The following is a 27,585-nucleotide window of genomic DNA, read 5'->3' as shown; positions in this document are numbered from 1 at the left end:
CTGCCAGCCAAATTTGTCATCACTAGATTAACACCAAAGAAAGAGCCAGCAACAAGCAGCTTAAATCAATTTGCCGCACAATAATCAGGCAACTTCATCCCTGCTACTGGAGATTAACACACATTCTCTCTCTCCCTCCCCTAATATACATTTGTAACAAATTTTATAGTGATTGAGTCAGTCTCTTATTTACAATTACTTCTGTAAAAAAGAATATAAACCTTCGCTTTTTGGAATGTCACCAGATTCCCGCAATTCTCAACACAGATACAGAAAAGAATTTCTCTCTGCAGCTGATGATCAGAAAGGATACATCATCCTTTCAGCAACAGGTAGAAACATTTCTTTTTAAACAGGATTTTACTAAACACATTGAGCGTTAAAGTGAGATTGTTCCTAATACCTTGAATATTGTTGTGTTGTGTTATTTGTGCTGTTTGGGAGTCTTAAGGCTCTTTACATGCTTCAAGATGACAATTTTTATACTACTGTATGTTTGCTTTTTAAATGAATATTTTATTGTGTTTTTACACTTACATTTTAATTATTGTCAGCTGCCTTGAGTCTCTTTCTGGGAGAAAGGTAGCATAGAAATGGAATGGAATAAATAAATTAAAATAAGCAAGTAAGTAGGGGACGTGGTGGTGCTGCGGGTTAAACCACAGAAGCCTCTGTGCTGCAAGGTCAGAAGACCAGCAGTCGTAAGATCGAATCCATGCGACGGAGTGAGCTCCCGTCACTTTGTCCCAGCTCCTGCCAACATAGCAGTTCGAAAGCCTGTAAAAATGTGAGTAGATAAATAGGGACCACCTTGGTGGGAAGGTCACAGAAATGAACACCACGCCCTGGAGTCGGACACGACTGGACTAGATGCCAAGGAGAACCTTTACCTTTACCTAAGTAGCTAGCTGGATAGCTGGGTGAGTTAGGTATCTGGCTGCAGAGTGACAGCTTGGGTGTTGATTCCCCCACTGCGCATGACAAAAGAGCCAGCCTGGGTGGCCTTGGGCCAGCTGCACCATCCTAGGGATGCCCCCAGAAGAAGGGAAGGGTAAACCACTTCTGAGTATTGACTACCTGGAAAACCCTGGAAAAGATCACCCTAAGTCAGAATTGACCTGGTGGCACACGATGATGCTGATTAAGTCAGTCAGTAAATGCTGGAGCGAGAATGGATCGATTGTACAGCATACACACCTTGGTTGTCCATGAGAGGAACTGGCTGGTGAGGCTCAGGAGGGAGAGTGGGGGGGGGGAGGCTTACTACTGCCCCCACCACCACCAATATCTGCCACCTGAGGCGATCACTGCATCCTGCTTCATGACAGACCAGCACCCGCTATTGATGGTTCTACTGCCAGCAGGATCAATTTTTGCCACAAGATACACAAGGATTCCTAACCACTGGGCACAACGGCCCATTTGGCTTGGACTGACTCTCCAACCTAGTGCAGTGGCTACCTTGGTTCTCCTGTTTTGCTGACGCGAATCGAGGCTGTTGCCTCGATCCCTTTCTGCTTCGAGGCAGATACCCTGAAGCCTGCAATCTGCATCTCACCTGGCAAGCAGTCTGCCTTCTAGAAGTAGAAAAAAAAAGCTGTCATTACACCTTGCTTGATTTGTCTGATCTCAGGACACCTACTGTCCATCTACACTTGTGTAAGGTGCCGCTTCCTCGCTCCCTCTCTCACACCGCTCAAGCTACTTCAACAGATCATTGCCAAGGACACAGGAAGAGAAGACCACAAAAAAACTTTCCATACAAAAGAGCTACATATAAACCAGTGATGGGAAATCTCTAGGCCCCAGGAGATTCCAGCTTCCTCAGCTGTTAGCTCCATCAGTGATAAGATGCTGTGTTAAGTTATTCTAACTCTAAATGACTTCTGAATGCCAGCATTGTATCATGGGTAGAGTGTTGGACTAGGACTCAGGAGACCCGAGTTCAAATCCTTGCCCGAACCTGGAAACACAGTGCATCGGCAAACCACTCCTCGAATATCTTACATACCTCAAGAACATGATTAGGATTGCCACAATTTGGAAAGCGACTTGACAGCACATAACAACACATTTTAAATATTCCACATGGAACTTGGGTGTGCTTCTTGGGAAGAAAGCTGTTGCACCCAATCTACCGAGCTGTGTTTTTCAGGCAGGGCTATTGTTCTGCTGGAGTTTCCCTCTGAGCACTCATAAACAGAGTTTGGAAAAGTTAGTATGAGTTCCAGCATGGGCACGCTGCTGGAGTTTTAACAACCTTACATGCTGCTTGTAGAAGATGTGGTTGGAAGGGACCTTTCTGAGCTGGGGTGACTGTCAATCTATCCAGCACTACCTAATCATTCCTTCCCCCTCTGAATTCAAAGAAAACCCCACAGCTCTTGCTGAGTCTTGTTTCTTTTCCACTCTAAGGTGGACAGGATTGTTAGTTCGCTGTTCACAGAACTGTAAATAACGAAATGCTTTTATTCTTTTTCCAATAAATGTCTCAGAGAGTTATCGAGACCGTACGTGCCAGTTAATGAAAAGAGAGTGGATTATCTGGGGAACTTGGAGCTATTTCTCCTTCAGGAGTCTCTATACTTCTGCCATGTAGCAAAAGGAATTTTTACCAGAAATTCAAAACTCTGCAACACACACTCTGGGGGAATTCCAGGAGCTTTTGTCCAGAAAAAGGAATGTCTAAACTGATACAAATCAGAGATGTGCTTCAGAATCTGGATTTAGTTTTGAAAACAAAGCGAAGTGGGGCATTCATTGATTTCTGAATGGATCCAAAGTGAAAGAAACCTGAGTCAAATTGAACTGGGGCTCTCCAGACCACTGGACTTTGGTTTCTGAGCTTTCAGGTTAAAAATCCAGAGCAGCAGTTTTCTTTTCAGAAGAGCCAGGGGTGACAAGTTGGCTTCATGGAAGAGTAGGAGCTGAGCAAGGAGTAAACTGAACAGGAGGGAGGGGGAACTGGTGGGTACTTTGCCTGCACACTGGAGGCCGAGCAGTAGTTGATGAAAAATCACAGTGCCCAGGATCCTCAGAAACCTGCTCCCTGGATTTCACATCTCCACCTTGCCTGTCTTTTTCTGAATTTCTGTCCCGTGCCAGATTGAAAAGAACGTGATCGTGTCAAAACTTGCCCACAACTGTTTGGTTCATTATGAGTTCCTTTCAAAAGGCAACACCCATCTCTGTAGCTCTTTTGTGGTTCTTCTGATCCACCACACTGTCATAATGCCATGCCTTAAGCATGCACCGCCTTGTGCCGTAATGCTCCCAAAGTGTGATTGGCCAAAACAGCCCATCCAAGAACATCCACAGAACCAGGAGATGTGGCAAAATCTTAAATCGCCAGCAGCCACTTTTAACAGGCGTTGGTGGAAGCAACAGATTCTAACAGCCTGAGATGGCCCAGCAAAAGACTTCCACGGACTGAGAGAGAAAGAAGAAATGGGGGCGGGGAGCAGAGAAGAAGTGAAACATGACCAGAGATTGGAGAGTTTCCTTGAAAAACAAATTACTTACTGTTACAACTCCAAGGCCTTTTAAATAATACTTAATTGTCATTATAGTGACTAGGGATTGCTATTCAGTTTTGGAATTTTCCCAGGGTGAATGCTGGGAGATCTAGCTCACAAACGCACACCTACAGTCACCTGCATTTTGCTCACCTGGAGAAGCGCCAAGTTCTGCGTCTGCTTGGACTGTCTTTGTGTTCTTAATGTATGAAAAGAAAAGGAAGCTGCTATGGTGCATTCTGGGAGTGATAGTCTTGCTCAGCTGTAGGTTCCATAGAAGGTGCCTCTAAAACAACTACCACTCCCAGGAAGCACTGTTTTGTACATGAAGACTGGGGCTAAGTCATGCAGCTTTGGAACCTTTCCAGGTGTTTATAGGTGTTGCAAAGGTCTGTGGACTACAAGTCCCAGAATTCTGTCTCAGGAATACATGGAGAATTCTGGGAAATGGAATAAAAGAAAACACCAACAACAAATGGCACACCCCAATAGTAATCTTTCTAAAACAAAACAACAACAAACTTAAAAGCTAACAAGCTTTATCTAGCATAAGCCTTCACAGACTCCAGGCTACATCTTCAGACTCAGTTCACAGAAAAGATAAGACACAAGCAACATGGATAGAGCAAGGTGGGATTCCTAGCAAAGGGAATCCGGTCCCATCAAGTCTACAAAATATATAAACACTTCTACAAACAGTCGGAACTTGTTTGCAACACCCTAACATGGCCATGTGTTTAAAAAGGAACTTTTCCTTTTGCTATTTCTCAAAAGTAATTAAAGCTGTTACTTCTCTCTCTTTTTTAGCATCATAAAAGCATCTGAATGCTATGAATTGCTGGCTGCAGTACAAAACACACTCTCTTCCTGTCATCCCTCTTGTCACTCAAGGCCCACAGCCTTGAAAACAAAGTCACAGCATGAGCAAAGCAGTATTCCTCTTCTGCTCTTGACACAGGCTGTACCTCTGTAGTTCTAAAAGGAACTAAAAGGCTACAGTTACTCTGCAAAAGGAATGCCATTCTCCATCCTTGCACTACAAGTATGATGCCGTGTTAGTCTTATCACCGCTATTAGGAAAAGGAATGGATTACAAGAAACTAGTTGTTGAGTACAATAGATGATCTGCTTCTGAATCAAGAGTGGCAGTGGGAGACAGAGGTTGTTAAGCATGTGAACAGAATCCTGATCAAGGCTATGGTGGCGCACATTGCACAATGAGAAACTCCCAGATAATAACACTGCAGTGCTACAGCTCTACATGAAACTGGGCTCTGCAGTTTACCATATATATTGGAGTTTCAGCCCCTGCCTATCCCGAACAAGACCCCCAGTTTATTCCACAGGCTCCTCTTTCTGCTCTTCTGCCCTCATGTTAAGGGGCCCCACCAAGCTGTTGGGACAGGTGCACAACATCCCCCTCAAAAGGTTGAGCAGAGGGATGGCTCCAATCCCAGGAAAGGTTGGCCTAGCATGTTTCACGGTAAATGATTAACACATAGTGCTCACAAAAGAGGCCCCTCTATAGAACCCATTGCACATGACACAGAGCCCATCATTTAAAGAACATGTTTCTGAAATGCTGAGAGCCCTCTGCTCATGCAGTTTGCAAATTACCCATATTTTTCACGTATAAGACGCCCCCATGTATAAGACGCCCCCCACTTTTCTAATCCAAAATTAAGAAATCTAGGTGGGGCTTAGCAAATGTAAGGGGAAAGGAATCAAAGTGCTGCAGAATTGCTTTGATCCCTTCTTTCCCCTCCACTTGTTTTTGTTCTCTCCTCAGCGTACTTCCGTGTATAAGATGACCCTCAATTTTTAGTCTAAAGATTTTTGACAAAAGTATAGTCTTATACATGGAAAAATACGGTGCCTCGCTTTGTGGCTGGTCCTTGGGCAGTAAAAACGTGTCCCCCCCCTCTTTTTTCCTTTTTTTGGGGGGGGGATATGCTTGCTTAAATACACAGACCAGCCAGAATCATGTGGCTAGATCACGATTCCATTTCCAGCGGGATCTATAAAACCAATTATATTGCTTGCTTTATTATTATTATTATTATTATTATTATTATTATTATTATTATTATTATTATTATTATTATTATTATTATTATTATTATTATTATTATTATTATTATTATTATTATTATTATTATTATTATTATTATCATTATCATTATCATTATTATTATCATCATCATCATCATCATCATCATCATCATCATCATCATCATCATCATCATCATCCTTTCCTTGGAGAATTACTAGACCTGTTTAGATCCATGTGTTCTGCAAGGGTTAGGACCAGAATAGGGTCAAGGTGGGGAAACCCTTCTATATGTTTGTGAACAAGTGTTCCCATTATCCTGACCACTGGTCAAGTCTGTCTAAGATTGATGGGATTCAGAGCCCAACAACACTGGGTCACAGATTCCCTAGCCAAAAGGGTTTTATGTAAGTCCAGTATCACTTTCAACCACAGCTTTTTAAAGACCACCATGAAATTATAAGTCTCCATCAAAAAGAGAACCAGAGAAAAGCAATTAAGGGAGGGAACTTATAAGAAAACAAAAATGCATACTTGGAATTACTAAAAATATACAGCACTAACAGGCCTTTTTATCTTAAGAGAGCAGGAAGGGATTGTTTTAAAAGCAATGGAGAAAAATTTATTTAAAGAAGGTCTATCATTATGTAATCAGGAGACTCCAAAGAAGCTATGAGCTCAAACAGAAAATGCCACAAGTGCTTCTATACATTTCAGAAGGAAATTGAGTTTTGGACTGAACCTGCCCACACAGAGGCAAATGCACTCACTCTAATTTAACTTCGCCCTGTTTATGATGACGCTTTGACAGACGTGAACCCAGACTTTGGTCTGAAGTATATTGTTATAGTGGGATACCCAGGGTGGTGTAGTCGACAGAACGATAGACTAAGACTCAGGAGATATGGGTTCAAATCCCCATTTGGAAAAACTCACTGAGTAGGTGGCATTGGGAAAACCACTCCTTAAGTATCTCATTTACCAGACTCAGCTGCGCTGGGTGTTAATTTACAATGGAAGCACAAGCTTCTAGTTGCCTCCACCATAAGCAGACGTGTGCCAGGCAATACAGTAGTTTATTTCCATTCTCTTTTGGGTAATAATATTCTCTCTTTCTGGTGATAATATTCTACCACCCACCACGTTAGTTAGATCAGATGGAAATTTTTAGTTCCAGGCTTCTAGTAGGCATTAAACTGGAGAGGACTGTGATAAAGCATGATATCTAACATGTTATTACTTAACCATTTTTGCGGGGATAAGTTTCGACAAAGCAACGGTTATTACCTAGCATGCAATCCTTCTGGGTTATTGGGCTGCAAATCCCATGAGCCCTATCTAACATGGGCAATAGTGAGGGATTGTGGGAGTTGAAGTCCAAAGACGTTTGAAAGGCACTTGGTTGCAAAACACTGGATCTTTACGACACCTGAACATATCCCACCTTGAGAGAAAGCAACCAAGAACAATCTAGTCTATGGTGCCTCTTCCTTCCTTTCTTTGGCTGTTTTAAATTTATTCTTCAACATAATCATGTCTTAAATACTATTATTTGTTCAACCGTGTTACTGACTTGTTGGCACATGATTAGCTGGCTGGATAACTCAGCAGTTCAGGTCTCTGGCTGTGGAGCCATAGGTTGGGAGTTCGATTCCCCACTTGTCCCTCCCGGGAAAAGAGCCAACCTGGGTAGCCTTGGGCAAGCTGCACAGTCCCAGGGCACCCTTGGTGGAAGGAAAAGGTAAGCCACTTCTGAGTGTTCCTTACCTGGAAGACCCTGAGAAGGATCACCAAAAATCAGAATTGACTTGATGACACATGTTTACTATTAGTATTACACCTATACTGGCTATACAGTGGTGCCTCGCTTGACGAGGATAATCCGTGCTGCTGAAATCGCTGTTAAGCGAAATCTTCGTCAAGCGAAATTAAAAAAAACATTAGAATGCATTAGAAACTGGCTAATGCATTCTAATGGGTGAAATACTTCATCGTAAAGCGAAGATCCTCCATAGGGCGGCCATTTTCCGGTGCCTGTCTTGCAAAAAATGCCTCCTAAAAACAGCAGGGGGCCATTTTGTGAGCCAGCACCCATTTTGAAAACTGCCAATCAGCTGTTGAAAAAACATCGTTTAGCGAAAAATCGGTTCCCAAAGCAGGGAACCAATCATCGCTAAGCGAAAAAAACCCATTCAAACATCATTTTGTGATCGCTTTTGCGATCACAAAAACATCATCGTGAAGCAGATTCATCATTAAACGGGGTAATCGTCAAGCAGGGCACGACTGTATATGTTTCATCTGTACTTGTTTTGTTGTTTCGTTGTGAACTGCTGTCCTGGGGAAAAAAGATGGGATAGGTCTAAAATAGACAAGGAAGCAAGCAGTTACTGTCCCTAACCATTGGCTACAATACCAAAGGTTCCTCAGAAGCGATGTCCAAAACAACTAGAGGACCAACAGTTAAGACTAAGCAGGCCAGAGCAGAAATATAAACACTCCAAAACTATAGGTCTTTTTTTTTGACTCTCCAAGTCAAGCCAATCATTTTAAGTTAATAGGGTGGTGAGTGCATTGCATTGCCAAAAACGGATTTTTTTTTAAAAAAAATGCTGATGGTTTATAAAAGCTGATGGCAAGAGACAGTACAATTTTCTAATTAAATCCTGCATTTGTGAAAGACGCAGGCTTCTTGCTGCCAAAACACAAGAACTCGGAGACTGTTGCAAACCTAAAACCGCTCACAATGAGAGGACAGTTCAAGACCCCAAGGTTTAAGGATCTGAAATCTAATGAAAGGCACAGTACAAACAGAACCTTGCATTTCAACTTTAACACTTCCTGCAACAGTTTTGCAAACATGTTTGAACAATAGCTATTCCATTTCTATTCTAGATAATAAGATTTTGACCATATTTCTATTTTAATTTTATAATTTTATTTTAATTTTATATTTCAATTTTAGCTGTTCACTTAAAAGGCTAAATCCAATGTTAGACTCCTACAGCAAACCCACTGAAAAAGGTGGGATTTATTATTTTAGCAGCCAGTCATTTCAGTAAGGTTACATAGAGGAAAACTAACACCGGAATCAGCCCACAGAGTTTAAGTGTGCATGTAAAAATCTGGAGTAGATGCAATTAATATTTATCTGAAAGTACTTGGGGTTCTCTCTTGCTGAAGTGGTATTTTTGGTCATACCTACCATGCTCTGTTAGTCACATGCAAACCACAATCTGGATCCATGGCTTGTCACCATGTGACAAACTCTGTCAACTTCTGCACCAAAATACTTGGGTGTAGTCACATACAAACCCACAATCATGGTTTGTCCTACCTTGTGCATCCGAAAACAATGGAACAGAAATGTTGGTCTGTTTGGTCATCTGTAGGGCAATTTATGGTCAGCAGAAAAACAACAACTGTGGCATAACATTCAAATATTGGCCAGACCTCACCTTGATATCTACGCCCATGCAAGTTTAGCTGTATATGTTGTGGCAGCTAATCATTACTAATTACAGAGTTGCCATTTCCAATACTTCTCATGGGCTAAACTAGGCAATTGGTGAGCAGCTATTCATCAATTAGCAGCAATTGACTGTCACAGTTGATACCATCATAGACATACCAGTGTAAATCAACAATGGGCCCTGGCCACAGCCAATGTGTGGATAATGCATCTTTGTCCAATCAAATTCATTTTCTTGGAAATGACACACATACAGTCACTGGTTGTTGGATAATGCTGAAATTTGTCCAAAGGCACATGGATGCCAGTTGCACCAATTCCTGAAAAAGGTCTGCTTTGGCCAAGGTGACACATGCCTTAGTTCCATTCTAGCTGGACTGCTGCAACGCACTCTACATGGAGCTGCCTACAGAAAGCGTCAGGAAACTTCACTGGGTCCAAAATGTAGCAGCCAACTAACTGCTGCTGGACTTAGGGATCACATAAACTCACTGTTACAGCAACTCCACTGTCTGCTTATCTGTTTCCAGGCGCAATTCAAAGTGCTGATTTTAACCAATAAAGCCCTGAACGGCCTGGGTCTAAGCTATCTCAAAGACCGTGTCTCCCATTAAGAGCTAATTTAGGTGCTAAGATCACCAGGAGAGACCTTTCTCTCAGTCCCACCTCCCTCACAGATGTACACAGGGTACACAAGACAGAGCTTTCTCTGTTGCTGCTCCCAGTCTTTGGAACTCCCTCCCACTGGAGGCCACACTGCCCCATCTTTGATGTCCTTCCACAAGATCTCTCTCTTCAGGAAAGCTTTCCCTGAGTGACTGGCTGGCTGAGTAGGGTTTTTTAAATGGATTGTTGTACCTTACTGCATTGAATGTGTTTTGGTGTTGCTTATGTTTTTTGGTATTGCATTCATTGATTCTTTCAATATTATATACTCATTGTTACTAACTTAAATACTGTCTTTTAATTGTTGTAAGCTGCCTTGGGCCCTTTTTAAGGAGAAAGACAGGTTAAAATATTCTAAATAAATAAATCTTTATTTCCTGGGGGTCCAAGAACAGGATATTATTCCCACGGTTTCAACATTTCTGGAAATGTTTATCTCTGTCTGTCATCATGGAAGGTTAAGAGAGATTATTTGGCAGCTAGAATATAGCCCAAGGGCCAGGTTGGAAATAAAAACAGCTGGCAAATCAAATAAATATGTGACATGGCTCTTATCTCTGAGCACAGAGCCCACCTAAATTTAAGTTTTAATCAATGTAAGTAAATGGGACTTACTTACAACCCCATTGGCATGTAGGAGACATGTACTGTTTAAAGTTATTCAATGCTTCCTTCTTCCCATGCATTAATGTACAATTACTTCCATTAATACTACTTGAGGAAACAGGAAACAAGGTTTTGGTGAATTTACGAAGAAATCCCGTTTACCCTGGACTGCCTCCAGCCAACTCATTTAAAGGGTTGCATATTAAATTCAGGCTGAAACGTTTGAAACTGGTTGGCATAGTGTCAATTTCACTATGTCAATTTCACTTCAGAGCCTTTTCCCAAGCCTTCAAATGTATGGGACTTGACCTGCAACTTAAAAAAAAACACCCTCCATTGTTTCCTTTTCTTGAATTGTTTAAACTTCTTTGAACCTACTTAAAATTGTTCTAAAGTAAAGGTAAAGGTTCCCCTTGACAATTTGTCTAGTCCTGTCCAACTCTAGGCGGCGGCGCTCATCTCCGTTTCCAAGCCATAGAGCCAGCGTTTGTCTGAAGACAATCTTCCATGTTCACGTGGCCAGCATGACTAAACACGGAACGCCGTTACCTTCCCACCGAAGTGGTACCTCTTTACTTGCATTTTTGCATGCTTTCGAACCAGTACGTTGGCGGGAGCTGGGACAAGCGACGGGATCTCACTCCGTCACGTGGATTTGATCTTATGACTGCAGGTTTTCTAACCTTGCAGCACAGAGGCTTCTGTGGTTTAACCCGCAGCGCCACCACGTCCCTTTAAATTGGTCTAAACTTCCTTCTAATTATTGTATCCTATCTTCAGATCTTTGGATACAGAACAGGCAAAAATATTTCAATAATTTACTTATATTCCTAGAAACAGTTAGGTTTTCAAGCTCTGTCATTAGAGGCAACAGATCTGGAGCTGTTTAAACCCTGGGAAGCAAACACATGGAGCAGATCTCCAGTTTCAAGCCCAGGGAGCTGATGCCTTTGGCTTATTCCTAGGCAGACATATACAGAACTGGTCTGTCTTGGTGAATGCTTGATCATCATAATTCTGTGTCATCAAGTAGATTCTGACTTACGGCATCTCTTTTCAAGGTTATCTAGGTATAGAATATTTAGAAGAGATTCACCATTCTCTTCTCTTGGGGGTGCCCTGGGACTGCACAGCTTGCCCAAAGTTAGGCAGGCTGGCTTTTCTCCACAGTGGGGAATCAAATTCCCAACCACTGGCTCCACAGCCAGATAACAGACTGAGCAGCCAGCTCTTTGCTTGCTCAACGGGACTATCTTTAAATTTATAAGAACTGCCTCTGGCCCCGCACAATATTGGTGAGCCCCACTCTAAGCTGAGACCCTTCCAAAGTGGAATTCAGCATCCAGCTTTAATAAGTGTCCCCTTGCAGTTCAGTCACTAGGTAGAACCATACCTGCGAGGAATCAAGAATTTCCTGTCGCAATTCTCTGCTTGTTGAAGCAACAGGAAAAGAGAAAGAGAAGGGGGGGGGGGAATCCTGATTCGACTCATGCATCCTCAGAATCTTCTGTGACGGCACAATTGGGCATCTTTCCAGTGGAAACTACTTTAGCACCACAAAGCCGATTGACTGAATGAGTCACCAGCCGCAGCAAAAAGAAACAAAGGTCAGGGTGTGCAGACTTAACACACCTACTTCTTTAAAAAAAAAAGTCACCCAAGTTAGATAAGACAACATGGCATTCATTTCGTATGTACATTGCAAACAAGTCCAAGATGATATCGAAGGCAAGAACTCATCCATCTCCCATGTCAAACTTCTGAAAGAAAACTACGCTGTTCACTACGATGGGCTTATTTTCAATGAATGAAAAGATACCAGCTGGACAGCTGGACTTAACCATTCACCTTAATATCCATGAAAGATGAGAGAACAAACAAACCTCAAATGCATAACATTCTGAATTAATGCAACAGTAGCTGCTTTATGTTTATGTAGCAGTTACTACAGAAAGATGGCAACTGTGTTCACCACTTTTTGTTTATGTTGTTCTCACCCCTATGTATCAAGCCCCTTTAGTGGATCAACTCTGAGGGTACAATCTTAGCTATGTCTACTCAAAAAGTATTGCAACTGCATTCAACGGGGCTTGTCTCCAAGTGAGCACACACAGAATTGCAACCTGGGAATCACTATAGTATATGTAGATAATTGACCAGAGCAGTGCTTCTCAGACTGGGGTCCCCCAGATGTTCCTGGACTGCAACTCCCAGAAATCCTGGCCAACACGGCAAGTGGTGAAGGCTTCTGGGAATTGCAGTCCAAGAACATATGGGGGCCCCAGTTTGAGAGCTGCTGGACTAGAGAAAGGTGAGCCTGGCTATTGGACAGGTTAGGACAAAGATTGGTGAGGACTCAGACCGGAAGGTAAAACTACTTAGCTCTACCCCTGGAATAATTAGCTACTATAAATACTGAGCCTTAATTCGGTTTCATCTTTTGACATTTTACTCAATTTAAAGTGCTCCTAATTATGCCATTCTGTAGCCTGTGCAGATGGTTAGTTTGTACCCAAATAGAGCTGTGGATGATGTTATTTGAGGTGATATATTTGGTGAGTTGTGCAACTGAAAGGGATGATGGAGATTTCCCCATCCCCAGCCTCTATTTTCATCTACGCTACTGTTTTAGGTATTTATATTTTGCTTCCTACTGATGCAGTGCTATTTTAGATAAATGAAATACATTGGTGGTATTACGTGTACCATGCCAGGCAGATACATTGCTGTTGCACTGTGTCACTTACTGAATTTTACCAAAAAAAGGTAAGTTATCATGGCCCATTAATCAAAAGAGGCACAAATTGGAGCAATCCAGTGACCTGTCTGGACCCTTCTGATGGGAGCAAAAATGTCAATCAGTGTCATCGCTCAAGTGATGGATAAAATAGCTCACACAACAGATAAAAACCTTTTCAGCACTAACCAAAACAACTCCAACTTCCCCCTTCTGGATGTACCCTTACTTGTGACTAACAAATCCCATTTATTTCAGTGGATCTACTCTGATTATGATTAAGTTTCTACTCTGTGACTAAGCAGAGGTCCAGTAGCTGATGAATAAAGTGCTTTTTATAGACAAGGGGAGGTTTAATAGGCCTCTTTTTAAAAATATATATAATTCAGCTTTTTAAGGCACTTTTCAAGGGCAATAAAACTCAAGTCATTATGGGTCTCGATAAACAAACCTTTGAAGGATTATTCTGGTGATGTCGGTTTCTTGCCTCAAACTCTTACTACTGTGTCAGCTAGAAAATTGGAAGGAAGACTGTGAATTTTTTTTTATTTTTCTTGGTCTTCAGGAGATCAATACTAAACATTGGGGGGGGTTGTACTGAAAGAGAGATGCTCAAATAACCAACACACACACAAACATACACACTCCTTAGCAAATCTGAAAATCCACACATAGAATACTTTGTGTATATCCCTTTAAAATGCCCAGCCAGAAATATCCAAATCTTTTCCTGACATTTCTGGATGTGATGAAGCAGAGGTTGGCAACATGTGACCCAAGGCCATTTCTGTGGCTCCGGATGCCACCCTGCCAGGAAGAAAAGGCAAAAATTGTAGCTTCCTTTAAAAAAAAAAGGTGCAGGACACTTTTAACTTCACCATCATGAACAAAATCTACAAAATAAAAATAAAAATCAGGCTGCAACTACAAATTCCAGAACACTGAAGGATGGAGGCAACCCAGCTAAATCGGTGTCACACTGAGATAAAGGCATAACGTGGACATGCTAAGAAAGCCCTGGGTGAAATCGATGGCCTCTTAGTCAGACATCCCGTTTCTCCCAGTGGCCAAGCAGCAGGACCTAAAGATCATAGACCGACTCTTCTGTAGTTTCTCCCTCGTGATGGTTACTTCCTCTGATCTTGGAGGTTCTACTACCCAAAACAGTCAGTAGCATAAATCCATCTCAAGGCAGTGAGTTTCACAAACCAAAATGGACATCAGAGAGAGAACAAAACGGATCTCTTTGTCGCCCTTGCACTCAAGGACTCCGGAGAATGCAAGGAGAAGTGAAGAGCTTCCCCTTATCCACGTCTTCCACACACCAGTTTCCACCAACTAGGTGTCCTCCAGCACAGCTGGTGGTCAGGGGAGGCTGGGGATGATGGGGATTGTAGTCCACCTAAGGGGATCCACATTGGGGAGGCGGGTTAAAAAAATGTGCACAGAAAAAAGTTGCAATTTTTGGCTTCCTCCTGTCCTCATGGCTCTTTCCCCGTCTTGCCTACAGTCACAACACCCCTGCAAGGAAGGTACAGCAACTGGACTTAACATCCCTTATAGTGAGTCCGGAACTGCGTAGTTTTCAACGGGCACCTTCCCCGTCTTACCTTGAGCGCGGTACTTTATGTCTTAGGCATCTATTCTCCATTCAGACATTTCTGTGCTAGAACGTACAAAGCAAGAATACAGAACGGGATGCTTCTGACCATATGCACCACTAACTTCAGCTACCCCCCGAACTGCTAAGTACGGAGAGTAAAAGCTTCCGGACCATCGGAGGTACTTCTGTCCAGCTGTGTCTCCAAAGAGGGTGCCCGTCAGCTATTTTGGACCACAATTCCCATTATCCATAGCCAGCACAGTGAGATCCTGTGGTTTTATGCTGGGGTCTGTAGTCCAATATGTTTGTTGGATGTCCACCTTGGGTCATTTTAAGAAGAAAGGCAGGGTAATATTTTAAATAAAACTGAAATAAATGCCCATTTTGGGATGGTCCATCCAAAGCGTGGATCTTCAGAGAGTTACATCCAGGCCTACCATCATGTCCTAGCTTGACCCCAGTTACCATATAAAAGAAACCCTTTTTTTTAAGTCTTTTAAAATCTGGTTTAAAATTAAGATATTGAACCTCAAGGCTACGAGCAGGGGCTAAATCTGAAGAGGCTGTGGGCAACAGTTCTAAAGAGAATATGTCATACACAACTGTCTACAGAGATAGCTTGGGGTGGGAAGAATGAGCTGCGTGGAAAAGGAAGGCCACAATTCGAACCCAGAGAGCGGAGAGCGATGGGGAAGGGCCGAGCGGTACTGGGTGCTGATCGCCAGGAATAAGATTGGGAGACATCTCACACACACGTCTCAGAACACAGCTTTGTGCTCTGACTTAGTTGATACAAAGTCTTTAAGGCACTTCCTTCTTCTGCACGTCCAGTGACTTAAAATTCCCCTTTCAGCAATCATCCTATCTCTGGAGGAGAAGGAGGGAGAAGAATCTACACTCCCACCCACATCCTGACTTCTGACAGATAAACGGGTGTTAATGGGTAACAATCTCGAATGCCCTTCCCCTGCGAAGAGAAGAAGGCAGGGTTCTAGTTAAGTCAGAGGTTGCAGAAGGAGCCAAAGACTTCTGTGGCACCTTTAAGATGACCATGTTGTTTAAAAAAAACACTCCACAAACAACAACAAAAACACCTGTGTGCAGAGGCAGAGAGAGGGAAAAGAGCTCCCTTTCTCCTCCATCAAGATTCAGGGCAAAGCCCGCTTGGATGCAGTTTATCATGCCGCAGAACCGCAAGCCCAGCTCTGCCTATTTCTAGGGAGTAAGCCCCGATGAACTCAATGGGTCTTACTCATGAGGAGGCTCCGGCTGGGATGGAAACCCGCTCAGATAAACCGAGTGCTTTCCCAACGGGGGTGGTCCTTCTCGGATCTGAGCGGGGAGAAAGAGAAGAAAAGGCAGAAAGGCAGGCGCGGTAGGGAAAACTCCCGGGAAAGGCAAGCCCGTCTTGGGAAGGGAGGCGGCGATGCGGGAGCTCCCCCCGAGGACACGCGTGATGCACGTGGGAACGGCCCGAAGGGGGCAAGCCCGGCTCCCGGCTCTGACTCACCGACGCCGTACTTCTCCCGCTTGGTGGGGATCCAGCGGGCCATCTCTCGGCGTCTCCTCCCCGGCCCGAAGGGGTGGCCGCTCAGCCGCCTCCCGGCTCTCCCGCCATGCTCGAAGGGGTGGGATCCGGAACCCACCACCCCCCCCCTCCGGTGGCGCTTCCTTCCCCGGCAAGTTAAGGCTCCAGCTGCCCGACGGGGAAGTTGCCTCGCTCCCCAGCTCCCCGCCCGTCCACACACACACACGGACACAGAGAGAGAGAGAGAGAGAGCCGCCCTCCGCCTCCGAAACAACAGCCGCCGCAGAGCCAGGCAGCCGAAGGGGCGGGCAGTGCCCGCCTCTCGGCCGGGAGGGATCACCTGCTCCGCCAACCCCCGGCTCGCCGCCGGAGAGGAGACACAGGCGCCGCCACGCCTTCTTCCCCCCCTCAAACCGAGCCAAAGGAACGGTTCCCGAAATAACTCGTTCCCCGGAGTTCGTTCCAAATAACTCGTTACCCGCGACTCGTTACTTTGGGGGGGTCTACCAAGGCAGAAGCACCCACACAAGGAGGAAGGGAGTTTACTTTGCTGGCAGAGCGATCTTGCGTCTTAGTCCCATTTAAGACCATGCTTTTTAAAAGGATTTAAAAAAAAGTGTTATTCTCTTCTCAGTCCTAAGTGATTCTTCTTTCACCTCTAGGAAGTCATGAAAAGTACCGAGTGGAACAACGAGCAATTTATCGCTGCAATCCTGCCGCTAGTCCCAGCCCTAGAAGACCAGCCTGTTGAATCAAGACCTGAGTCAACCCCCCCCCCTCCGCTGATTCAGTGGATCCGCTCTTGCCCGGACGGGTCGGGTCGAAGTTGCTTTGCCAGCTTTCCAATGAGTGATAACTGACTTATCAAACAATAAGAAGGAATGTCAGTGAATGCACTTTTTAAAAGCTAGTTACCACGTTCTGGTTTTAAGTTGATGGGGGGGGGGGTTCTCCCTGTTGGCAACATGCCTACTAGGTAGTGGCTTTATTGGTTATATTTATGTCCTGCTTTTCCTCCCATGAGCAAAAAAGGTGGAATCTAGGACCCTTTTCATTCCCCGCTACTTCCTAGGCACAAAAATCTTGTGAGCCTGAGTGTGTGGATTTCCAGTAAGTGGGGAGGAGAAACTGGTCCTTCCCAGTCATTGTCAGTGCTCTGACCACTACACCATACAGCTCGTAGCTTTACTGTACCAGTTTCACTTATTAATTCAATTCCAAGCAGCTCAAGAAAGCATGTATCACCCTATGCTAAGCTGAGTCCCTCAGATGTTGAAGACTACATAGCCAACCATCCCCAGCTACTGATCATCCTGGCTAGGCCAGGTTTGTACCAGAGCCTAGCTTAAAGGACTTTTCACTTACCGGTAGCAGCTTTCCAAAGCCCCAGGTGGGCATTGCTCCCAACTTACCTCTACAGGTATGTGGAAATGCCACTAGATGCCAGCGATCAAATCCATCCACTGAAGTTCCCCCGGAAAAGATGAGCAGAACTCAACTACTTTATGTGGGCAGGAATTAGAGAAGAAAAGGGAAGCATTTTTTTAAAAAAAGCAACATTTACTTGCAGAGGGAGAGCTTCTGTTGGGTCCTTTTGTCATCAGTTCTAAACTTTCAGAATTGAGTGGTTCGGAAGTAAATACAGTAGTTCTGAGTTGCCGTTACTTACAGCTGTAGTTACTTGAATGCATTCATGTGATTACAAGACTGTATTAATTGAACATGTAGCGAATTGTGCACCTAAAGTAAGCCAGCCTGGTGATATGGACTATTGTCAAGAGGCTTGCTCTGTCTTTGTTTATACTCCAGGAACTAATTGCCCATTAAACTAGGAGCAGAGAAAATGTTCATGGACTGTAATCCTAAAGCCATTTCCCCATCATCACTTGTCATGATCTCTGTTCTACTCCAGCAACATCTGGATGGCCAACCATGGGTTAGATTGATGGTGTTTTCAGTGGGCTGGGGAATGTACCCATGTGGGGGATACGACATGGTTCACATTCTTCTTGAGATGATACAATGGTGGCTGGTCCATTGGGAGACATGGGTCACTGTCCCACTTCATGATCAAATGATATCTAGGCAACCCGTTGTCTCAGCAGAGGCCAAGGACATCAAACCATCCCAGCCTCACACTATAGTGTAGGACAGTGGTTCCCAGCCTTGGGTAACCAAGGTGTTCTTAGACTGCAGCTCCCAGAAACCACACTCAGCATACTTGATGGTGAGGGCTTCTGGGAATTGCAGTCCAAGAACACCTGGATTTCCCAATATTAGGAACCCCTGTTATAGGAGTTTGTTTGAAAGAGAGAGAGAGGGTGGGGAAGGAGAAGAGAGAAACATCAACCACTAGCAGCAGGATGTCGCTCTTGTCTCCACCCATCTTTGGCTGTTGTGTCTTCTGCCCCACTTGTCACAATGGGGACCAGCCATCCTTGGAGTGAGTTTTCACTATGCAATTGTTAGGGTGTATCAGCATGCTACCCAAGCCCTTACAATAGAGCCTAGTGGTCCAGAATTCTATCACAGCCTTTTTCTCATCATCTTGATCACCTCGTAGGACTAGTCTACACATCCACAAGAATGGAGTGGTAGAATACTGAATAAGACTGTACCACTTTCTGTTGCAAGCTGGAGGTGCCAATTTCGGCCACTAAGGCAGTGCTTCCCAACCTTTGGTCCCCAAATGTTCTTGGGCTACAACTCCCAGAAATCCTGGCCAGCACAGCTAGTGGTGAAGGCTTCTGGGAGTTTTAGTCCAAGAACATCTGGGGACCCAAGGTTGGGAAACACTGCACTAATGGACACCAACTTTCCTACACATTAAAGTAAATACATCAAACATGCCAGCGAAACATGTTCTCGCCAGGCTGATCTTTGCTACCTTTCTGCCTGCAGTGAAACATTTCAAAGATGTCTTGTCTCTGCCTTCCAGTGCATTTTTCTACACAGCGGGGATATGAGAAATGTGTTTCAGCAGATATTGTTCCACTGCCACTCCCAACCAGAGGTAGGAAATTTGGAAGAAAACAGTTTACAATTCAGTGAGCTATTAGTCAGCTCAATACCTGTCTCTGTAACAACTTACTAGTGAATCACTAACTTTTAACCCTTTCCTACCAAGGGCTCCTCCAGCCTGGGCAAATATATTCCACCTCAACTGGCCGCTGTTTGTTCAGACCTAGAGTAGGGATTGTCAAGAGTCATGTTCACACCGACTTTTTAAAACCACATCTTTAGAAATGCTTCTCTTTAGGAGAGAGGATCTGAGAATAATGGAAGTGGAAGGGGCCCATAAGGCCATCAAGTCCAACCCCCTGCTCAACACAGGCATCAAAATCAAAGCAGATCTCTGGAATAATGGAGATTTTTGAAACCCTTGTTTGAAATTTACAACCCATGGTGTAGTATATTTCTTTCTTTCTTTGAAGGTTTTATTAATATAACTGTGGACTAATCAAAGATTTCTTATCGAGGGGGGCCTCTTCCAACATGGAAATGTGCTACACAGAAAGTGTTATAGCACTAAACTCTACCCCCTGAATGGTTTTCTCTGTTATTTCTGTTTGTTTCGGTTATAGATTTGTGTTCAGGAAATGTAATAACATATTTTTTAATTTTTTAAAACTAGGGAGGCATGAATTTTGTCACTACTTTCATCAAGACAAAAACATTCCATGGGAACAAAAAATGGAATTATCGGTGACAGAGCAGATATTTTTACAGCAACAAATACTGTGTAAGCCCTGTTTCTCATTTCTGCTCTGTTCATCCCTCACCATAGTCCCTACTGGCTGAGGATCATGGAAGCTGTAGTCTGCCACCACAGAGGGGGCCATGTTCCCCATACCTGTTCACCTTTGCATGATCTGTTTCACCCTTCTGCATGTGTGCAGAATATTACGTCCAAGGAAACACAGCTAGGATAGTGCGGCTAGCCTTATTCCCAGGCTCTGAAGCAAACATGGGGAGCATGCATGCAGAAATACACCCTGCACCTTTAAAGACTGCTAGCACCTGGTCAGTTGTGTGAGGAATTATGTAGCTCAAGGGTTTGTTACATACACAGGGTATTAGTCATCCACTTCAGGTTGGTTTCATTTTGTGATACGCCCAGTTCCTTCCCCATGAAAACTGGCCTGCCTGCCTGCCTTCCCTCTCACGCTGTTTCATGTCCCTCAGAACTGCCCTCTGCCATGGTCTGTGTGCCTCCTGGTTGCATGTTATTCAATTGCAGATAAATGACTTTGCTTGGAAAGACAAGCAAGCAAAAGCCAACAGAAGAAACCCTCCGCATCCAGACCCGTGCATTTTAGTGAAGAGTTGGAGTGCAGTTTGGGTGTGCCAGACTTTGTTCCTGCTGCAGAACAAAAGTAGATCCAGCGATTAGCAGAACAGATCTGACCAGAATTTCTGGCTCACCGATGCAAACATTGGCCAGAATCCTCGTGGTTATTTACCCTGGCAGAGGCTACTCAGCTGACCCCAAACCGTGCACCAAAGTTGCAATCAGACAAGGAAATACTGTGCATTTTGGCCCACTGGTGGCACAGTCGACGTGCAACGTAAAAGCGATAGCAATCCAGCCTGGCCCCAATCCGTGCTGCTGATGGAACTTTTTGGTCCAAGGACAGAGCTATGCTTTTCAGGAACCAGATGGGAGCGATTCCGGTATGGACAGAAGAGTTGCTTTAAGGGAGATCGCTCCCAACGAAGAGGTAATTTCTGGTGAAATCAGATACTGTACAATGTTTTCTTGATGCCTGATTGCTCCCTAAGTGAGATCGGTGCACAAGGAAAAATACAAGGAGTTCAGCCGCAATTCTGCAACTGTGATTTTAATGATTGCACTTCATAATAAATAATAAGTCAGTTCTGAGTTATGGCACCCCTTTACATGGTTTTCCAGGTAGTGAATACTCAGAAGTGGTTTACCAAACCTTTCATCTGTGGGGTGCCCTGGGACTGTGCAGTTTGTCCAAGGCAACACAAGCTGGCTTTTCTTCCAGAAAGCACAGTGGGGAATAACTAAGAGGCTTCTGCCCACTATGCTGTTGCTGAGTGGTATTTAAAGTCCGTGCATTAAAAGTTTTCAGCATTAGTAGTGTTTGCTTAGTGTTATCCATGACAGGGTGACACCCAATTCCTGATGTCTCCCTGTAGCAAGTAATGGGAAAGACCTCTCTCTGCTCACAAGCCTAGAACCAATGCCAATCCATAGCTTAAAAAAAATCCATAAAATTAAAAAAAGTGTGTGTGTTTTGGACTACTACATCTCACCATGGGAGTACAACTCCCATCATTCAGGTCAGCACTATGTCTGTGGATGATGGGAGCTCTATACCATATAACAGAAGAGCCTCTTCACTGTCTTCATGGAAGACAGTTTGAAAGCCAATCCATCGTGCAGTCTTACAGATCTCCAATAAGAGAAATAAGTGCCACTGTGTTTGGTGGTGCTTACTCTGATGTGTGTTTGTGTAGCAAAGATAAGCAAAGTGTGATGCTGCTAGAGTGCTTTTCTTTTCTTTAGCAGGCAGCTGGAGAAAAAATTGTGCATTTGAAAATTGTGCTATATGACCCTGCCTGTTATTTAAGTTCTTAATAATCAGACATGTAAAATCTATGTATATTCCTTGCATTTCTCCAAACATACATCTATCAGTGTCCAATGGCTCAAATATATTTTTCCCCAACTGCATATTTTGTATCCAAAGGCACACTAAAAACAAACACATCCTGGACTACAGCTCCCATCAGTCTTAGCTGTAACAGCCAGCAGTATTACTGTAATCCAACAACATCTGGCCAGCCGGACTTTTATCTTCCCCTGATGTGTAGCACTGGGTCATTAGAAACCATTTATCTGAGCAATTCAGCCAGGCCCTTTTAAATGTCATGTTTTTAAACTACCCTTTTGTCAAGTCATAGGGGGTTGGTTAATTCAGAGAGAACAACGATTGGCTTTCACAGATGTTGAAAAAGAAGTAAGCAGAGTCTGTTGTTGGAAAATGCAAGCATAAAAAGAGAGTCATACATAAAACTTATGCAGGGGATGAATAAAGTGAATAGAGGGGAGCTCTTGCAACACCAGAACCTGCAACACCAGAACCAGGGGACATCCACTCAAATTGAGTGTTGGGAGAGCAAGAACAGACAAAAGAAAACATTTCTTTACCCAGCATGTTGTTAATCTGTGGAGCTCCTTGCCACAGGATGTGATGATGGCATCTGACCTAGATGCCTTTCAAAGGGGATTGGACAGATTTCTGGAGGAAAAGTCCATCGCAGGTGACAAGCTATGATTTATTTATTCATTTATTCATTTATTCATTTATTCATTCATTCCCCGCCTATCTGGACCACCGGGCCACTCTAGGCGGCTAGATGGGGATGTACAATCTCCAGGCTTAAAAGGGAGGTACTTCAAAATGCCAGATGCAGGGAAGGGGTATCAGGAGACAGGTGTCCAGTTGTCTCATGTGCTCCCAGAGACATCTGGTGGGGCCACAGTGAGATACAGGAAGCTGGACTAGCTGGGCCCTTGGCCTGATCCAGCAGGGCTTTTCTTATGTAAAACTATAGTGAATGGAAGTTATTTTTTTAATAAACGAAGAAATCACATTTTTTATAAAAGTGGTGTGAGATCAAGCAAAATAAAAGAGGGTACACCCTGTTATCTGAGCATCACACCTTCATAGCTAAACACACTAATTCTCTTTCTGAAAACTCTCTGGATATTAATGACTTCACTAATAAGAATACCAATGCCATTTAAGAGTCTTTTCTCAGTTTACTCAATCTGGTTGTACATATTTATTTTTATTCTTCCTAACATAGCACCAAACACTATTCTAGGCAATATACAATCTGAGAAATAAAAGAAGAATTGACTCACAAACCCATCCACAACCCAAAGACTCAACAACAGAAGATATTTCAACAAACAGGATTGCAAATCAGACTAAATGCTGGTGGGATCGGGTGACTCACTTATATCAAGGTAACAGACATACTACACACTCGTGTTCCGGTTCCAAATAGATATCTTTTTTTTAAAATGCAAGAAAATTGGTCAATGTTGTGACCCCAGGAAGGTAAAAAAAAGAAGTTGACATCTTACTGAAGATATGATTGTATCCCCACCTCCTGGCTATAGTAGGGAGTGCAGAAAACTAGTGAACAATAAAAGCAAATTTCAGGAGGAAAGTCAATAAAGCCGTCATTCATTCTCAAAAGGAGATACCTCCAATAAATGTAAGACATGTAGAAACAAGAGAGCAAACAAACAGATAGTATCATCCATTAGGAGGAAATAAATCCGAAAAGTTGGGTAATTCATTGATTATTCAGAATACTATCAATACGTACATGCTTCTAAATTTTCCAGAGTAAGTGAACCAAAAGGAGCAAAGGGGTGGAGAAACAGAGAAGTCCAAAAATGAGGCTTTATAACATGATCACAAGGTTTCCAGTTTGTATCCCAGCCTCAAAGTGAAGTTTTACAGCCTGAATGAATGAGTTACTAGCAGGGATGAGAACAGTTACTTTTTTGGGGGCTGAGTTACCTGGAATCCTATAGCCAGAGGGCCAAAAGGTATAAATGTCCTCATCTCTGCTTACTGGTCAGTATTGCAGGTCTCTGCTGGCATCTCTCGGTACGTTCTTGGACAGAGAATCACAGGTGGATCTCTCTTCCAAAAAATGTGAGGGCCGGGAGGAACTGCAAACAATTTCCATATCGTCACCACCACTGCCACTAACAGTTCAAGGCACATACAATGAAGGATGCAAAGAATTATATCACTTGTTCTCAATGAGAGAGATTGTCCCATTAGATGAACACAAGCTGTTTGAAAATCTTGAGTCTGGTGAAATTTCCTTCCTCTGATATGAAAGAGATTGATATTGTCCCCCACTGAAGTCTCCTTGGTTGTCTGCAAAATGTCTGTGTACAAAACTAGTCTCTCTCTCTCTCTCTCTCTCTCTCTCTCTCTCTCTCTCTCTCTCTCTCTCTCTCTCTCTCTCTCTCTCTCTCTCTCTCACACACACACACACACACACACACACACACACACACACACCCCTTTTGTGGAGCAAAGAGCACAAGACACAAAGAAAGCACAGAAGGATTTGGTAATGGACTAAAAAGCTGAGACTTTCTGCTGACTTTTTCCTCCAACATGAGACATACATTTAGATTGAGTTAAGGAGGAAAGCTGTGAAGAACAATCTTGGGTCCCAATCTATAGGTAGGGGGCAGGCCCCCCTGCCCCCCAACTTCCCCCTTCCTGTGCAGATGTCCTCCAGGGAAAACAGGGTTGGGAATCTCAGATTTTTCTCATCCTATACAGTTTAAATTGTAGGATATCCCATGGGGATATTCCAGTTAACAAAAAACCATGACAAGAGTCCACAGATCATTCAACCATTGCATAGCTAGGCTTACGATGAGACGCTTGTCTTCACTAGAGTATGGTGGTGCCGTGGTTAGTGCAGTAAACCAAAAATTTGGGAGACCCGGGTTCAAATCCTTGCTCAACTGAGCAGTTCATTGGGGGATTCGGGGCCAGTCACTTTCCCCCAATGGAACCTTCCTTGTTGCTGGGAAAATAAAATAGAGATGAGGGGCAGAACCAGGTTGATTTCCTTGGAGGAAATTAGGAAACTTCTCCCGTGGCCAGTCAGACCCATGTCCTGCCTTATTCTGTACACCCAACTCATCTGGCACTCTTCAGATCTAGTCAATGCCAACTCCCATCGTCCCCATGCTATGCTCTCTGATTTGGAAAGGGTGGTCTCTGATTACTAGCAGTGGCCCTCCATGGTGTCCGAGAAGGCCTTTTCCAACCCTACCTGAAAGTGACAGGAAGTGGGCAGTAGAAAACATAAATGAAAGAAAAAAAGTGGGCAGTTCCTTTCTAGTAAATTATTTTTAACAAACAAACATTGCCTAAATCGGAAAAAACAAGTAATAACTCCAGAACCCACAATTTGCTTCAGAGCCAGCTCCTCGCCTACTTCTGTAAGATTGGTATTTAAAACCACAAAACCATGATAGCATTGCTTAATCGAGTCAGTTCATTTCCCTACATTTTTATTCGTCTCTTCCGGCCATGATAATTCTGACACCGAGATAAAGCTTTATCTTCACCGTTCCACCCAAGTACGAACTCCAGTCATAACTCTCCATGGGTGGGATGTCTATAAAACAGGATAAGGCAGGGAAAATAAGCAGTCTCTTTCAGAAATTTGGCTAGGGATTCTACCGCATGCTTCGGCTGCATTGCCTCAGACACGAAATACGACAGGAGCCCACAGATAATTCAACCATTGCATAGCCAGGCTTATGATTAGATGTTTGTCTTCACTAGAGAGAAAGGAGCTATAATTTCATATCTAAATTGGCTCAGAGAAAGTCCAGGGAGAAACAAACACAGGATTTTTTAGGATGCTTCCAGACAACGCTTTTATTATCCAATATTCCTGCCCTAGTCATGCAGTTTTCCTAGGAACGAGCAATATCATCATCTCCTATTTGAAACACTCAGAGTGTGCATGTATGCATTTATTTTTACCCCACCTTTCTCTTTGAAAAGGACCCAAGGTTTTTTTTAAAAACCCTCTGAAAAGCCATTAAAGAAAGATGGAAAAGCTGTCCTATATCTTTTGATGGACAATGCCAGGAGCTGTCAAAGTGAGCCCTAATGCATTCTTTATTCTGCTTACTCTGTAACTCACCTGTCCTCCGGTGACCTCAAGGCAAGATCCACGCAATGCTGCTTCCTTGCTTTATCCTTACAACCATCTAGTGCGGTAGGTCTGGCCAGAAAAAAAATGACTGGTGCATGGTCACTGAACGTTTTCCATGGTTCACATGTCCTAGTTTCAAGGTGCAAGAAGCTGGAGACGGATAATTCTAGGAGAACAAAAGTAATGTTACTTGACTGCCCAGCTCAGCAGGAACTCTATTAAACAAGGACTCCTATCATGCTGAGAGTTAGGAAAGAAGACAGAGAGTTTTCAGCAGTTGGGCTGGGCTTTGAGTAGCAGATTTATCCAGCTGTGCCAGGGGTGACTCCCTCCCGCAGCTGCTGCTGCTCAACCCATCTCCACAGCTGGAATGTGTTGGAGACAAGACCTTCATCTCAGCTTTGGCCGATGGTCTCCTGTGCTTCCAGAGACCATCATTCTCTGTGGTGTGGAGGTTGTTCTTTCTTGGGAGCACCCTCGACATCTGGAGTGTCCAGCTTCTCCTGCTAGAGTCTTAAGTTCTCCTTCAGCTTTCTCCTAGCCTTTCTCGTCTGAATCAGATTTTGCCTGGAAGGTCACAGCACCACTAGGAAAGCTTGGAGGTAGCAAGTTATCATTAATGTCATTACAGGTAACAAATTCCTTTTCAAGTATTATGATGGGAAGGCAACAATATTACCTACGTTGAGCACCGTAACAGCAAATAAAGTAGGATTTGTATCCATTGCCTGAAAATACTAAATACTATTTATATGTATTTCCAAGGTGTATTTAGCAGAATAGGCCACTAGAAAGAGCCAGAAACCATACAACATGTAGTGTTCAATGCTTCTGCATTGTTCAGTTTGTATGTATGGGGGGGGGGGGCTTGGAAGTGATTCCTCCATAGATATCACAGTTCTACTGTACTAAGGTAGCTACTTTTTAGTTGCAATAGACAGTTTACTCATTGTTACAGATTTTTTTGGGGGGGGGGAGTGGGGGGCAGCCTAGCTGCTTACCTTTTACAAGGTGGCCAGGATTTTTTCCCTTCTGTTTCTGCTTTAAAAAAGGTGTTCCATCAGCTGGGATACAGGTCACCTGGCCCAGCGCTGGCCACACAGCTCCCACCTGTCTTGGCTTGAATGGAGAGGAGTGAGGCAACGACAGTGATGTAAAAAGTAAAAATGTGAAGGATGCTCCCTAAATTTCTCAATCCTGTTAGTTAAGCTATCTGAATGTCAGGAGACAACTAACCAAAAAGCTAGATGGCAGCTTAACAGTAGACATGGTTCTTGCCTTGTTGTTGGAATTTTTTGCAACCTCGCATGCAGCTTCTAAGTATGGCTGTGAGGGATCTTTCTGCGCTGGGGTATCTGTTTATCTAACATTAACCAATAGTTTTCTCCTGTGTTTGGGTTCAAGGAGAGCCCCACCTCTCTGATAAGTGGTTTGAGAGTCTGCTGTAGTCTGTTGTTGAAAACAGTCATGTTTGTTAGTTTGCTGTTTGATCAGTCGAATTGTAAGTAATAACACTTTTTTATTCTTTCTACTAGTCATGTCTCAGAATGAGTTATTGGGACTGTAAGTGCCAGATTATGAGAAAAAAGGGGTGGGCTGTTCTTTGGAACTTGAAGCTATTCTCCTCTGTAAATCCCTGCCCTTCTGGTGCG

At 43.6% G+C, this 27,585-nt stretch overlaps 1 protein-coding gene across 3 annotated transcripts in view; it reads right to left on the bottom strand.

Annotated features, from left to right (window-relative positions):
- DOCK5 (dedicator of cytokinesis 5) overlaps nucleotides 1–26,157 on the bottom strand; it is a 145,811-nt gene extending 119,654 nt beyond the window's left edge. The window contains exon 1 of one of the 3 annotated variants that reach the window (XR_012080855.2): nucleotides 16,160–16,348. Coding sequence is in view for 1 of the 3 variants with exons in the window: in XM_072979031.2 (XP_072835132.2) it covers nucleotides 16,160–16,202 (43 nt within the window). In the remaining 2 variants the exon portion in view is untranslated. Of the gene's footprint in view, nucleotides 1–16,159; nucleotides 16,591–25,921 lie in introns of those variants that run through there. The other 2 variants (XM_078379731.1, XM_072979031.2) reach the window with 2 other exon arrangements.
- Between the last annotated feature and the right edge of the window lie 1,428 nt (nucleotides 26,158–27,585).

The sequence above is a fragment of the Pogona vitticeps genome, chromosome 8 (genome assembly GCF_051106095.1).
Source record: "Pogona vitticeps strain Pit_001003342236 chromosome 8, PviZW2.1, whole genome shotgun sequence".
Classification (NCBI taxonomy): Eukaryota; Metazoa; Chordata; class Lepidosauria; order Squamata; family Agamidae; genus Pogona; species Pogona vitticeps.
The sequence above is the reverse complement of the archived record's forward strand: the minus strand, read 5'-3'. Positions and strand labels throughout refer to the sequence as shown.